Below are 16,755 nucleotides of genomic sequence, written 5' to 3'. Positions count from 1 at the left end.
AGATATCAACAGTAGCTGACACATGTATTGGTAGTTTACACATTAAAGTGTAGACCACTAAACTACTTAAAGATCATTAGTCTGTTCTTACACAAGATAAATAGTTATGCGACTGTGTCGCAGCAAACCATTTATCTTCGTAAGTACACACTAGCAATCTTTAAACATTACTTAATTTCCTTAAACACAAATAATTAGTAATTTAAACAGTTAATGTTCAAACAATATCCTAAATCAGTAGTTAGATGTTAAACACGTAACTACTTGTGTAATTAACATATATATATGATTATATTATAAACATACATTCATGTTAAGGAAACTATTCTTAAGTCACATAAAGGACTTCTACTCAACTATTCAACCTTCAATTGTGTTACAGTAAGATTTAATAGCCTTGAAACTTGAAACTGTTTACTACAATAAGATATGTTGTTATGCATTTCAAAGCTGTTATACAAGGTTAACATTGATTATGCGGTTTTAGAAAGCTTGGTTACTTACAATTTCGTCAATAAAAAATAAGGTGTGTATCATTTGCTTATAACATTGTCGTTGGCATGTTCAGGTAGCGTCCGCGATCTCACTCACGAAGCGTTTGTCCGATCACCACCAATCCTGGACAATACATGTATGTGTATGTGCAGAATATCACGTTATGGAATTTCAATCACTTAAATTACACAAACTTTATGTTCGCGATATTACTCGAGGAGATTTGGTCCAATTTTAACCAAACTTGGACATGAGGGACAAAATGCGTATGGGTAGAATATCTCGTCCAAGATCGATAACCAGTTTAATGTAACCCCTTTTCAATTCATAGCAATTGCTCTTGAATTGCCTAAGTATCGCAAACTATGCTGTCCGCGTTATAACTCGGGGGGCTCATAAGTCATTTCCTAATTTAAGTCGACTTTATAGTCAATTAAGAAGAAATGTATACGTGTTTTTAAAATTAAAGTGTTTTCAATAAGGTCGAAGAACATAAGGCATTTTAGAAATTATTAAGTATGACCAATGAGATTATTCAATTAAGAAAGTGACTTGACATGGGCGGATCCGGGATTTGACGTTAGAGGGGGCGTAACTAAGGGGCGTAACCTTTAGAATTGCGCCCTTCCTTCAGGGGGTAGTCCGGGTGCGCCCCTCCCTGGATCCACTTGTGCTCAAGGACATGACTTGAAATGCTTTATATATATCGGCCCTGGGTTTAATTCTTTTAAATATTGAATACTCGTGACCCTTTAGGCATTCAGATCTGAAGAAGGTGTTCTTCTAAATACTGTCGCTATATCTAGTTCCTTTAACATTTTTTTACAATCGAATTTCGAAGAAAATGGGTTAATTAAGTATTCCTATTTTTGGTATTTCGATTGACCATTTAAGTTAGATGCTAAAACTATTTTTGCATGACAGGATCTTTTCTCTCGTATACAAGTATGTTTAAGTTTATTCTCCTAATCTGGATACTGGTTAAACTGAACACTTAAAAATGTAAATGAAGTTTTTAAAGCCCACAAGTACACTTAGCAAGTCACGATTTACTTTTCATTGACAATAGTCGCATCTGAACACATTTTATTGAAGTCTATATTGGCGACATATGCTATAAGGGAGGTTTATTATTCACCAACTGTTACCACGAATAAATAATCTGATTTTCAAAACACTGGATCATAATACAGTCGAAACCCGTTCGCTCAATATCGCTTGGCTCGATTTCCTTGCTGGCTCGAACTTGATGTAAAGGACCGATTTTTTTACTCTATGTAAGCTTACACGAATGGCTCGATATTTGCGAGGCTCGAAGTATTTTGGCCGTCCTTGGGATATCGAGCCAACAGGTTTCGACTGTAAAACAATTTAAAAACTGTTTTTAAAGCGCTTATATTTTATTTTGTTATTCTATGAAAGATGAAGGATACCATTTTAAAATCCTGTCTTTGGCTATTCTGATATCAATATAAGCTCGTCCGATTATCGAAGAGTAAAGGATTTAGGTATTGTCATTATAAAAAAAAGCTTTTAAGATATTCACATGGAACTTGGAACACATGTTGCAGAAAACAAATCGCTTATGTGTAGCAAAGCTCATACTTTTGGAGTTATGCCCCTTTTCGACTGAATCCCTTTCCCCCTAAAAAAACAACAACACAACAACAACAAAAACAAAAAACACAACAAGAAAAACAAAACAACAATAACAAAAAAATACAACAACAGCAGCAGCAACAACACACAACAACAACAACTACAACATCAAGACAACAACATCAAGCAACAACAACAACAACAACAACAAAACAACACAACAACAACAACAACAAAACAACAAAACAAAACAACAAGAACAGGCGATTAGTGACTTATGATCCGCTGCACAATTGTCTCATTTTGTCAGATTGCTTCAAGACTTGTTTCGTAATGAATTATAACAGCACTCGTCTAAACTCGTCATTAATACTTCGTTTCATTATTATAAAAATCGAAATAATCTCTTTCTAAAGACCAGTATCTCCTTTACATAATATAATGCTATAATTGTTCAACTTTATTCTTCTATTGACAGACTGGCTTATTCGCATTTAATCATAGTAAACCCAATAAGTTTTAGCAATATAAAACATTGAAATTCAATAGCTCTTATTCATGTTGTTATATAAATCACGTTGCAAGATACACGATGTTTCTGGTCCTCTATTATACACTGTCGTAATCGAAACAAAACCTTTTAAAGCTGCACTCTCACTGATATACCGTTTTTACAACTTTTTTTGTCATGGAAAGAGCAAATTTTTGCGTATCTGCAAATGAATGATGAAAGATTGCTGACAAAAAATCCAATCGCAGGTTTTCATACTTCCGTTAAAAAAATTATGTTTTATGACTAAAAGCGTTACTAACGGTTTAAGAAAAATGCATACAACATCAATTTTTGAACTTAAATATAAAAATCTGCGATCTATTTTTTTGTCAGCAGTGTTATATCACTGGTTTCCATGCATTTTTGCAAAAATTGGCTCGTTGCAAGAAAAAAACAAGTTGTCAAAACGTTCAATCTGTGAGAGTGCAACTTTTAGGGTAAAATATATCAATGTTAACCTATCATGTATACAATGTTTGTATTGTTTACATTCCACAGTATTGACCTCAAAAGAGTTTGTGTACATTGATTTTGTACCTTTATTGATAAGATTTCTTTTTGTATACAAAGCGGCCTTTATCTTTTGTTTGTTTGAAATATTTGCTCAATTTAAAATACAAACGAGATATCTATCTTATTTAAGGTAACACATGATCGTGAAAAAGTAGTTTTCCTGTTGACATTTATTCCATGATTCTACGTCATTGTCACAATATTCTTGAAATTGTAACCTCGATTAAAGCATTCAGGCATGGTGAAATATAAATTTTACTTATTCAGCATAGACGAATTAGTTGCTCCATTTGAGTGTAACAGAATCATCTCATTTTCGAATACAGTCAAAACTCGCTATGACATACAAAACATGTCTTACTAAACCGAAAACATTCGAAAAAAGTTCGACATAACCAGAACATTGAGATAACATGTATCTACTATGTACGTAATTTACTACATACACCCATTTCACGACATTTCGCAGCATGTATTCTTTAGTTAATGTAAGTCGCATAGGTGTGTTTTCATGGATACCAAAAATCAAGATGAAGCATTTGATGACAAACGCCAATTTTCTCCAATTCATGTAGATTGCAAAGAACTTCATTCATACCTTTACAAACATTTTCAACAACAATAACATTTTCGACTGAGACGATATGGCTTATTGTAATGTTAAAATGCCGCGAACTTCCCAGCAACCATCGTGTATTGTAAGGATTAGAATCAAAGATTCGACAGAACAGCAACATCCCTAAGAAAATCTTATTTATTTCCGTAATCCAATAATTATGGTGCATCTGTACATTTGAAAAAACACTACGAATAATTGCATTAAAAACACTCACAAATTTGCCTTCAATTAAAATCAACGAGCCCTTAATTACATTGCCATTAGTTAAAACCTACCAACCATACATAATATTGCTGCCATAAGTTAAAATCAACAAGACGTCGATAAAATGGCTGTCATCACATTAAATAGATCAGTCATCGATTACATTGCTGCCATTAGTTAAAATAAACCAGTCCTCGATTACACTGCTGCCATCACATAAAATTAACCAGTCCTCGATTACACTGCTGCCATTAGTTAAAAATAAACCAGTCCTCGATTACACTGTTGCCATCACATTAAATAAACCAGTCCTCGATTACATTGTCGCAACCACATTAAATAAACTAGCCCTCGATTACATTATCGCAACCACATTAAATAAACCAGTCCTCGATTACATTGTCGCAACCACATTAAATAAACCAGTCTTCGATTACATTGTCGCAACCACATTAAATAAACCAGTCTTCGATTACATTGTCGCAACCACATTAAATAAACAAGTCTTCGATTACATTGTCGCAACCACATTAAATAAACCATTCTTCGATTACATTGTCGCAACCACATTAAATAAACCAGTCCTCGATTACATTGTCGCAACCACATTAAATAAACCAGTCTTCGATTACATTGTCGCAACTGCATTAAATAAACCAGTCCTCGATTACATTGTCGCAACCACATTAAATAAACCAGTCTTCGATTACATATTCGCAACCACATTAAATAAACCAGCCCACGATGACATTTTTGCCATCAGTTTAAATAAACCAGCCCTCGATTACATTGTTGCCATCAGTTTAAATAAACCAGTCTTCGATAACATTGTCGCAAACACATTAAATAAACCAGTCTTCGATTACATTGTCGCAAACACATTAAATAAACCAGTCCTAGATTACATTGTCGCAACCACATTAAATAAACCAGTCTTCGATTACATTGTCGCAACCACATTAAATAAACCAGTCTTCGATTTCATTGTCTCAACTACATTAAATAAACCAGTCTTCGATTACATTGTCGCAACCACATTAAATAAACCAGTCTTCGATTACATTGTCGAAACCACATTAAATGAACCAGTCTTCGATACCATTGTCGCAACTACATTAAATAAACCAGTCTTCGATTACATTGTCGCAACCACATTAAATAAACCAGTCTTCGATTACATTGTCGCAACCACATTAAATATACCAGCCCACGATGACATTTTGGCCAGCAGTTTAAATAAACCAGCCCTCGATTACATTGTCGCAACCACATTAAATGAACCATTTTTCGTTTACATTGTTGCCATTAGTTTAAATAAACCAGTCCTCGATTACATTGTCGCAACCACATTAAATGAACCATTTTTCGATTACATTGCTGCTATCAGTTAATATAAAACAGCCCTCGATGACAATGCTGCTTTCACAATGTATAAAGACTAGTTCACATTTACCTTAATACCATATTATATTGATTCCAGATGATGACAGTTCAGTTTGAGAGCCAGAAGCGGGAATTGGAGAAGTCCCTTCGAGTGAAGAAGGACAAAAAGAAGGAAACGATGACGATAAGAATGAAGCAGAAACAGCAGTCGTTGACGTCACATATGGTGACGAAACAAAGCGAGCAGATGTTGGACCTGCTCGCGCAGAAAAAGCAAGATTTGAGGAAAGAGTTGGAAAGGAACTGGAGGCACAGGTGAGAAACTTAACGACAGAAACCCTCAGATTCTCATTATTACTTGTTAATTGTTTAATGATATTTTTTACAACTGATGCTCTGCATTCGAATTCCGCAAATGTCGGCACAACTTTTAAATGCTATGTTTTTTAGGTTTTCATACACCCTTTTGCATATATATTACTTGAACAAAAACAAAGTTCTTTGAAAGACGATTGATTCGATTATTAAACTAGACAAAACACAGTTTTGAGTGAGAACTTCCCTATAAAAATGCAAGGTTTAAGCCACCATGCTTGTTCAATTCAGTGATACAAGTACATAAAAAGTCCAGTATTAAGTTTTCAGCTCATAAAAATGAATAATTTTCAGCCGCCTACAATGGTGGACCCGCAAAATGAAGAAATTGTTAAAGAAATCATAGAAACAATGGAAGTCCTAGAGCAGCCGAAAAAATCCGAGCTTCCTGCACCCCACCCACCTGCGTGCAGGAAGACCGAAATCTACACGGACCCTAATGTGTTTGATGAATTGGACGATAAAGTCATTCAGGTATGTTGATTGATTACTATGGCAAGATTTTATTGTCTTTTTTCTTAAATCTGTTATTGAATGTTTCGTAAGGATCCTACTTTACTAAGGTATTTAGATTCAATCTCTTTCGCCGATTTAGTATCTAGTGCACATTACCAAACATAAATGTTTAACATGGGAATTGTTAAGCAACTCTCGTGAAAAAGAATACTTCTCATTTATGTACGTTCAACTCTCGCAAGCAATACCAATACCTGCGTGAGTTTATTTTTTCAATTATCCGCGTCTTCTTAATGTCCCCATATTTCTGCATTAGGTTGCACAAGACGACCAGATGACTTACACAGACCTTGTCTCCCAGCTGACTGATGGTCTTCTTACTGATTTGGAAAAAGTCAGGTAACAACTCTTAGTATCTAATTTTCGTTGTTCTGCATTAACACACTAAAATACAAAATTTCTCATTAAGCGACTATATCCCCAGTTTCGAAAGTTAGTCAAAACTGTGATACACGGTTTTTGTGTTATGGTTCGGTATACATTTTTCATTTTCAAAGGTTGAATTCATCCTCGGTACCCATGTCATTCTTAACGTATACCCTCGGCTGAATACATTAAGTTGAATGCATCAAACGTCACACTCATTTAATAGGAGGTGAAATCCAGATGTTTGATTGGTCGCCTGAGACACACGTCATGCAATACGGAGTGTATGAATCGTGGGTGAATGCGCACATTCTCTGGACTTTTTTCCCGCGGGTTATTCTGTAGAGTTATTGGAATAGTAACACGTGGGTTCTAACGATGTTTGATTATGCATTGCTGAATTAATTTCACATGTTTCGTTATGTAATGAACATTTTGTGGTCAGTGTGTTGTCTGTTGTTTATCGTATCTTAATTTCGTAATGACAGTACATGCAAAGTAAAGGGACTTGACACCAGATGGCCCCACAATCGGCAAATACGGTATAATCTCAAAACTAGCCGATCAATACGAACCATTAGGAGGCCGATAATACATCATTTTACATGATAAAATTAATATTTTGTGGCTGTCTCAGTCTCAGCTGAGTTTACCCGTTTAAAATAGTGCAAAAATGGTTACCCGTTTAAAAAGCGCATAATGGTTTCATATTTAGCATGTGAAAGTCACGTGATTAGTACAGATACATACCCCGCCGCTATTTTTTTTTAAATAATTATTAGGATTAAAGAGGTAGATTATAAGTATCTTTCATGGCCGAGAGTGTAAGATAGGTTCATTCCGACCTGAGCGTAGAGTGTTTTGCGGAAACGAGGTTTATTATACACGAGCGGCTATGGTAGATGCTTTTTCTCCCACCTTAGTTAAGCAAAATTAAGTGAAAATGTATTTTTGCTGGAACTCTTTTGTGCTTAGGGAAAATAATTGCGTATTGATATGCGATAATTCGTGCTTGTCATGGATATGCGCGCAGTGATTCAAATTATGTTTATAGTCAAATCGGTCTTTAAATAGTTCTAAGGAGAGTGAAGCATTATTTCTTGAAAGGTGCGTGAAAACTCTTTTATGGTGACATTTGATGCGATAAATAATTAATAAGTGTTCTAAATATTGCCACAAGACAAGGTTTCCATAATACTACAGACGACAGTCTTCAACAAGGGAGGTAATTACTATGTGGTGACCATTAAAAAGGAGTTCCATACGGGCATTTTATCTTCGCCCTTGGAATTTCTAGCATGGTTAAATTATTGAATCTACTTATCTGAGGTGGGAGGAAAACCCATTAAATTTCAAATTCGAAATTAACGCAAAAACTGCGAAGGATGCATGTGTCGTAAGCGATGTGAAACATCAAAATGATTAGATTCAATGCTTTTTACACAACGATATCAATTTTATCTAAGATTTTTGACAATCTTCTTTTTCTTTCAATGGTATCATCTGGTGTCTAGTCCTTTTAAGATAAATTGCTTCCTTATGAAACAGAACCCGTTAAAGTCAATCTAAAGAATGTCGTTATGGCTAAATAAAGAGTTAATGACAATTTTCACAATGAATGAATGGAGGATGACACGAGAATCTTTTATCATATACGTACATTTCCAGTAAATGTCTTGCCGGAGTTATTACCAAGAAAATGGCTGGCTTGTTGACTATATTTGTCCTTGATACAAGAAAACAATGCATTCAAAATAAATGTATCTTAATGTATTATTAACGAGATAATTGCAGAATGTTTCCCGATCGATCTACCATGTTTGTTTTGCACAAGATGCTGTTTTGCTCACAAATAAAACAATTCAACGCATTATCCTTGGTTTAAAGCTGCACTCTCACAGATTTACCGTTTAGATAACTTTATTTTTTATTTTTTTTATGTCTTGGAATGAGCCAAATTTTGCGTAAATATCTGCAAACCAATGATATAAGACTGCTGACTAAATATTAGATAGAAGATTTTCATATTTCCGTTCAAAAATAAACGTTTTCTGGCTAAACGCGTTATTAACGTATTAAGAAAAATGCATAAAAACACCATTTGTTTGGACTCAAATATGAATATTTCCAATCTGATTTTTTGCCAGTAGTCTTATATCACTGGTTTGCATGCATTTTCGCATAAATTGGCTCGTTCCAAGTAAAAAAATAAAAAGTGGTTCAAACGTTCAATCTGTGAGAGTGCAGCTTTTACTTCGTTTTTAGTTGTTTTCTTATTCAAATAATGAATCAAAGTTATTTTCTTAACTATTATTATGTAAATTCATATTAAGTAGATTAATTTATGTGCAATCTATTAAATCATTCATCTTGTCTTATTGTTTTATGTGAGTTTAAGCTATTATTCATATGTTTCAGTATGCTAATTTATTGTCATTAATGACTTCCCTTTTCAAGTTCTAAAACGTCTGTTCAAAATATATATGACGAGCATACCACCAAAAGGTTATGCCCATATTAATAAACAAACATTTAACTGGCAGGACCATTTTAGTAAGCCAGATTGATGCCATACAACACCGTCGAGGGTTTAGGCATCTTCCCTTGCTAACCGAGTACTCTTTCATTTTAGTTCCACTATTCGAAGAATCGTCCGCATCCAATACCAACCACAGTGATTTGAAGGGAATGTGCTGAATTTTGACCTCTACAAAATTTAGTGCCATTTTACCTAAAATAACCTCAAATTCAGCACATTCCCTCCAAATCACTGTGATACCAACTACATACAACTCCAATACACTTCATTCAATTCACTTTATACTTCACACTCTTGGTCTGTACTATCACCCGATTAGGTTACATAACTCCATATCATCCTAAATACAATGTAAGGCCTATGATTGACTTAGTGTAAAGTTTTAGGGCACACTGTGTCGGGTTCAAGTTTTAGGGCAAATTAGGAATTTCACTGATAGATTCTACACCGTTCATATAATTCAATTCATACTTTACACTATTATTGACGGCCATCATACACAAAGGCTACATAACGCCATCTTATTCTTAAACAAATTATGGCCTTTAATCGATTCAGAAAGTTTGGTTAAAGTTTAAGGGCAACTAATGCCAGATTTTGAGTGTTCAACGTTTTTCGTCACCACAATCTTGAGTCGTGAATGCTCGGCAAAGTAGCCCACGTATAATTCGTTTCGGCACAACTGATACAGGTTTCCCCATTTAAAGGGAGGTAACACACAATGTCGCTGTCAATTTGTTTTTCATCTATTATGTCCCTTGTGCATTATATGTCTGACGTCCATGTCAATGTAAGCACTAAATCTGTACCAGTCTGTTAACAGTTTCTCCGATTGCCATGGATGCGAAGGATGTTTTGAGGTACTAATTTACCATTCCCGGTCTAAATTCCCCAACTAAATGCAATCGGGCCATCTTATCGACGATGGAATTATATTTGAAACTCTGACTTTTAATATTACCCTAGGCTTAAGTTGAGATTTGTGATCTTACGATATTGTGTCGTACCCTCGTTGAAAAGATGACGTCATTGTGTTGATGTTTATAGTTGATGTATAGCCGTCCTCATTTGTAGGTCGTCTGTTTTTTATGAAAAAAATAATAAAAAAATGACGTTTCGTTACAGCATCGGTGTTGTCGGCGTCGTCCTCTTCGGCGTCAACGTAATGCAAAAACTTGACCGTGATTATAAAATTTCAATTGAAACTTGGTACAGATGTTGCCAGCTGTAAAGCAAGGCATATAGCTAGGGTTCTACTAGGGCAATTTTCTGTTCGGTTGAGTGGCGATTATACTTAGTAGTGGACCTAAATGTTACATGGGCGTTAACGAGTTCGTCTAGAGATACTCCATATAATTTCTCTTACCGAGGGCGATTTGGGTTCAAGGCGAGTCTTCCCAACACAAAATTGTACCATATTTGGAAATGTCGTCCAGTACACTATTATATTACGCCTAAAACATGACTGACTCAACGCTACTGTTCCAGGACTGGACATGGCTTCTATTATCCGATTCCGAGGAATAAATGAGACATTTCCCATTCATTGATCAATTGATTTCCCATTGATTGAAGACTGGTCACGTGGTAACCCCATATTTACCAAAATGGCGTTTATTTTCCGATTTCGATGAATATTCCGATGAATAAATGAAACATTTAAACGCTTTAACAGTTAGTCGACGTGATATATACGTTACAGGGTTAATAAGGAGACCCTATATGGGATACACGGGATGCAGAAAACCAATATGCATATTCAAGTTTGAGCTTTGTGCTCACACGATAAGGTTTCCTTTGCCCCGTTTATCATATATCTGGTCACCTTCTAACCCCGTTGAGTATAATAAGGTTCATAGAAAATATAATGCTCTCTTTGCGTATAATTAAGACGGTAAAAATGGGACGTGTTCGTAGTGGTACCAATTCTCCTGTTCCCCTTATTTGTCAAGGAACTGAATGTTATGAACTTACACGAGGTCCTGGACAGGACTAATATATTCCTTCACAGTTCCTCCCGCCCAGGGTGATGTTAACAGTCTATCACTTTATACATATGTTCCCCCAGGGAGATATAAACGTATTACTAACTTGTACATATTCTCCCACTAGGGCGATATTCCGATGGGTGACGGTCAAGGACCTGAATGTTATGGACTTTACCGAATCTGTGGACACCGACACGCCCCTGGGACTCCTGCGGGAATCAAGTTCGGCACCGAGACTTACCACGTGCTTTTTATGAGGCTTTGCAGGTGGGATGCAAAAATATTATCTCCAATGGCAAAGATTGTTTTAAGGGCGACAATTAGGTTTTTGTTAAGGTTAACTTTTACTAATATTGTCAATCTAAGGAATAGAAAAAGTACAGTTCCAAGTCCTACCACGTGCTCTGTTAATGTTAATGCTGTAAAGTAATAGAAAAAAACCCTATAATTCCATAAATGCAACCCAAAGCCTTTGTGTCGCCATCGTCGTCGTCATTGCAGTGAGATATTAATATGAAACTTAGTACACCAGTTGAAATAGGCACATGAGTAGCAAGGCCCACTACTCTGGCTTTAACAATTTTCAAGGTATGCCCCTTAACTGCATGAAAAAACAACAACAGACGAGTATTTTCATCCAGTTAATACAGTGTTTTATTATAAGGCTAATACTTCATATCTATTCACCATTATTTATTTTCTGTGCCGATGATTTTTAACCAATGATGAGTAACTCCATTGCCTTACTTTTTATCTAAGTTTAACTACTATTCATGTCTATGTGTCCTGTGAAGCGTTGCAGACACATGGTTATCACTTTGTCCGTCGTCGTCATCACTTTCCTATCAGATAATTAACATGGATGACTTGGTTAATATTCCCCAACTCTATACGTTGGCCATGGTCATTATATAACCCAAATCGATATTGAGGTAAGGAGGTTTAGGTCAAGGTCTTGGTTATCATTAACTTGTGAAGGACTTGTTATAGAGCTCTCAAACTTGAGTTGTCCTTTATTCATTTTTGGGTCAAAAGGTCGAAGGTGTAGTTACTCTTCCTAAATTAACGGGTTTCCATCAATTACTTGCGTATAATTTATTGAACAGTCCTTTGGGGCATTCTGGCCAAAGTCATTAAATGACCCTATGGAAATTAGGCCAGTAGGTCACAGATGAATATTGTGATGACCTTGATTAGAAAAATGGTATCCGATCGATTAATTGCAAATTCCTTAGTGTTGGTTCTCACATTTTGTTGAACATTGGTTATGACGAATTATGACGATTTTGAGGTCAGTAGGTCAAAGGTCATGGTCGTAAAGATCCCTTAACATCAAATTGGTATTTCATTGGGTTCAGCATAATTGGGGCCAACAGCAGATTTGCAGTCTTGTAATGAATTTATGTTATGTTGACCGGACATAAATATTCAACTATCTTGGTATATTTACAATGCTCTTGAAAAAATATTTTTACATGGGGCTAAATTATAACCTTTTCTTATCTCTCCCTAGTTACGCGGGCCTTCACTGTGTGGAGATCAAGGGCCACTCGAAGAGTGTCGGGTATGAGCCGGGCATGAAGATCCAGCCGGAGATGTTTCAGAACACCTGGAACGCTGTCCTTATTGACGGCGATTGGAGGCTCGTCCAGTGCAACTGGGGTGCAAGGTAGGGAAACTGAACTGTTCGGCCCTTAGACGATTCGACCCAGTCAAATTCTGCCTCGGCCATCAGGGTCAACAGACATATTTGTACGGATACATAAAGGGAATTGACCTTACTGAAGGGGACTCGAAGTCTATGCAATGAAACAGGGAAGCAAAATACATGTTTGCTAACTCGACTGTACGACCCAAAATGTATTCTGCACAGCCCTTTTCGGCCCAAATAAATATACACCGGGATTATGAATTTTATGTTCATAATCAAGTTTTATCCATACAAATCGAAATCGCTGACAGCTTAAAGAAATGTTTTCGTTTCGAAAGACATAAATGTTAGTGCAGCGAAATAATCGACACCTAAATCTTTTCGTATGAATAATGGTATGCTGTAGTACCATTAATGAACGATTTGAAATTGATATTGTCCTTGCCTTATTATATTTTCGTCTCTTCGTAGTATTTTCAGTTGTCTGAAGGGGCGTTTACTAAACGGATTCCTATTGTCATGTCATTTATGCCACGTGCCTTCTTTGTATTGTTCCGTAATTATTCAACTAAGTATGAATCATATGTATTTCCAGACATCTCGTCCTAAACAAAGACCGGAAGCGTGGCGCGCCGAATGACAAGCCGCAGGAAAATGGCGTCAAAAATGGCGGCGGAAAAGACAAGGAAAAAGGCGACGACAATTCCTCAAAATCCAAGGACAAAATCCGCTATCAGTACGATGAACACTACTTCTTGACCGACCCAGATGAATTTATTCAAGAATTCTGGCCGAACGACTCCAAATGGCAACTCCTTGAAGTTGCAATAACACGGGATGAGTTTGAGGCACTTCCGTTTGTCCGGTCCGTGTTCTTTCATTTCGGTATGCGGTTTGACAAAACCATGGGTTCAGTTATTGACACGAACGAGCGCGGCGGTGCCGATATTAGAATTCGCATTCCAGAAAAATATGAAAACGATTTAGTGTTTTACTATCAGCTGAGATTTGCTGATACGGAACGGAAACTTGAAGCGACGTATCGTGGTGCAAATTTAGAACGTTTCGTGTTCCAGACGACCATGGACAATACAGCCATGTTTAGCATTCATGTTCCTACGACGGGCGAATACTATTTTGAAATATTCGCTAACAAGATCGACGAATCTAACAAAATCGGTGCTGTGGAGGACACCATTTCACCATTTAGACTCAAATGTGCGTGTAAGTTTAAAATCCGCTGCAAAACTCTGAAGGGCAAAATGCACCCACTTCCGGATTGCGCCGCCGGTGAATGGGGCCCCAAGAAGGCCGTCAGACATTTTGGCCTGCAACCAGTCGTAACGGAACCCTCAGACACCTCATCAGACAGCGGAAGTACCTCAAGCAATGATTCCCCTGAAAATCCAAAAGCCGGTATCCTAAATGTCGAAGACTCCATCAGCTTAAAATTCCGAATGCCTATGCAGTTACAGTTTGTGGCTAAGCTCAAAATGAACAATGTCGAACAAAAATCACTTGATCCATTTGTGTACCATTCCGTTGAAAACAATGTTCTAACCATTACTGCAACGATGCCACAGTTAGGACAATACGGCCTTGACCTTTACGCTAAGCCAAGAAGCTCTGAGGCGAAAACGCTTTCGCACGCTTGCAAGTACCTGTTGAATGCAGTGAAGGTTTCACATCCAGTAGAACTACAAAAAATCAACCGATCATTTGCACGAAGAGGTACAATAGGACCTGCGCCATCATTCGAAGAAATGGGCATTAAACTGAAATCTCACACAGATCCACAAATAACAATGGAAGAAAATGATCATGAAACGTGCATTGAGATTGAAGTACCAGAAGATATTGAAGTCTCCTGTCAATTAATGCGTGAGCCGGACGAGGAGCACAATGAGTACGTCAAAACGATTCGAGATGATAAAGATCGTCGCTTTGTTAAATTCAAAATAGATCTTGCTAAACATGGGAACTATTTGTTCTGTATTTATGCGCGGCGCCTGCGCAGTGATGGGGGTACCCCGAACGTGTTTAATTACGTCATTGCGCACAAGAAGAAAAACCCGTTGTTTGCGCAGCAAAACGCTGTACCGGAACAAGTCACGTTTGAAGAGAAAAAGACGGGTGGGCTGCTACGGAAATCTATTTTTGGAAGCAAGAAAAAGGATAAAGACAAGAAGAAATGAAAAAAAGTTGTTTTATATGATAACAATTTCACAACAGATGAGACTAAACATTCTTGCACTTTAGAGCGTCCAGTGAAAAAAGTGTATAAATAAGTTCATTTTTCAAACGGTATATGGGCATAAGTGCATGGATAATTTTCATTAACTATTTTGTTTCTGGTGTGTTGTTTACTTAAATAACATGTGTTCAGATTCTTGGGTTCAAAAGCAATCAGGCTTAAATTTACGGCGGTTTATCAAAACTTTGTTTTCGTTTTTGTGTTTTTGCTACTTGTGTTTTGTTTGGTTTTGTTCAAGTAATTTTATGCAATGGTCAGTTTAAGCTATAAATGATATTAAATGCAACACGCTTATTTCATCGCCATCGATGTATGCATTTTTATTATCTACTTATCATTGTTTATCGACACAAAAATACTCCGGTACCAAACCAATGTATCCATTCTAAACACATGAAGTGTATGCTTTCCTTTCCACATATTGTCAACACAGCATTTTGTTTATTACATATATTACATATGATGGCATTGTATGAATGCTTGTTTACCTAAGAAAACTATATGACCGAGGTTAAAGTATAACTGGACGGAATAGGTAAATTAAAGTGTGTGGTAAGAAGTTGAATAACTGAATGATATGTCAAGGACTGAGTGGCTGTGTGAGTTTGTGTCTGGGTGAGTGAATAAAGAAATCAATTATGAATGGATTAATAATAATTGTACTAATGGAGTGGTAAATGAATGAATGGATTGAATGAATGGATTAAATGAAGAAATTGATTGATTGACTGATTAATTGATTTATTGATTGATGAATGAACAACGAACTAGTGTGTCAGAGATAAATAAAAGTGACTATTAACTATTTCCGATACAAAAACATTGGGATTGGATTGTTAAGTGTTATTTTACTCCTGTCTTATTAAGCAATGGTGAAATTATATGATGCTAGGTATGGTTATAAATCACTTACACATTTTGTTCGAAAAGCTCGACATGGAAGTACAAGTTACAATTATAGACTATAAGCACGCCCTCACAGGTCAGGCAAGTTGTTCAACCGTGCTCCAATGGGGTATATTTTGTTTATGTGTAAGGCTTTGTGCTAAATTTAGATATTAGAGAAATAAGATCTGATTAAATCTTGTGTTTGTATTTATTGCTTATATTTACAGAGATGTATTGTGTAATCAAAATATTTATATTTTCAGTATGTTTGTTGTTGCTTTTCTTTGCTATCCCCTTTGAAAAAGGCATGGGAAATATATACATTAGTTGCGTTGTTACTACGGCTATAATTTCAATGCTTTATGACCCATTTATCCGCCAGTTTGTCTCTTAAGCGTACCCGATGTACTACTATGTGAAATGTGGATGCATCAAGCTTCTAAGTGAACATTTCTAACTTAGTGTAATTGTTCGAATTAAAAACAACGATAATTTAAATACCCTCTATTTTTGATCAGATTTATGCATATGCTTATTTTATTTGGATCTTTTTTCTTTCACGGTGACCTTCACTAAAGAAATATTGGGATTTTTTGGTTCCGACCAATACATTTTGAACTACTTGGTGTAGTCTTCAAACTTGGTATTAACATTGGTCGTGGCTTGATTGTAGCTTTGCATGGCTTCTGGCAAAATGAATTTGTGAACATCGATCCTGTCCGGATGAAGAATGCCCGATATACGCCTAACGTTTTGACGTTTAAACCACGTGATACGTACACCGTGTGAAGCTCCGTGTTGGTTTGTACGGT

The 16,755-nt window shown here is 36.3% G+C and overlaps 1 protein-coding gene across 1 annotated transcript; it reads left to right on the top strand.

The window, feature by feature from the left end:
* Window positions 1–5,463: 5,463 nt before the first annotated feature.
* On the top strand, window positions 5,464–16,208 carry LOC128214890 (hillarin-like; the record flags this gene model as incomplete). The annotated part of the gene is given in 7 exon segments (XM_052921594.1): window positions 5,464–5,675; window positions 6,005–6,215; window positions 6,514–6,596; window positions 11,275–11,360; window positions 11,363–11,417; window positions 12,664–12,819; window positions 13,397–16,208. Coding segments are annotated over 7 exon segments (2,403 nt in total), but the record flags the coding sequence as incomplete, so codon positions are not given.
* Window positions 16,209–16,755: the final 547 nt, after the last annotated feature.

This window comes from Mya arenaria, chromosome 13 (genome assembly GCF_026914265.1).
Source record: "Mya arenaria isolate MELC-2E11 chromosome 13, ASM2691426v1".
Lineage (NCBI taxonomy): Eukaryota > Metazoa > Mollusca > Bivalvia > Myida > Myidae > Mya > Mya arenaria.
The sequence above is the reverse complement of the archived record's forward strand: the minus strand, read 5'-3'. Positions and strand labels throughout refer to the sequence as shown.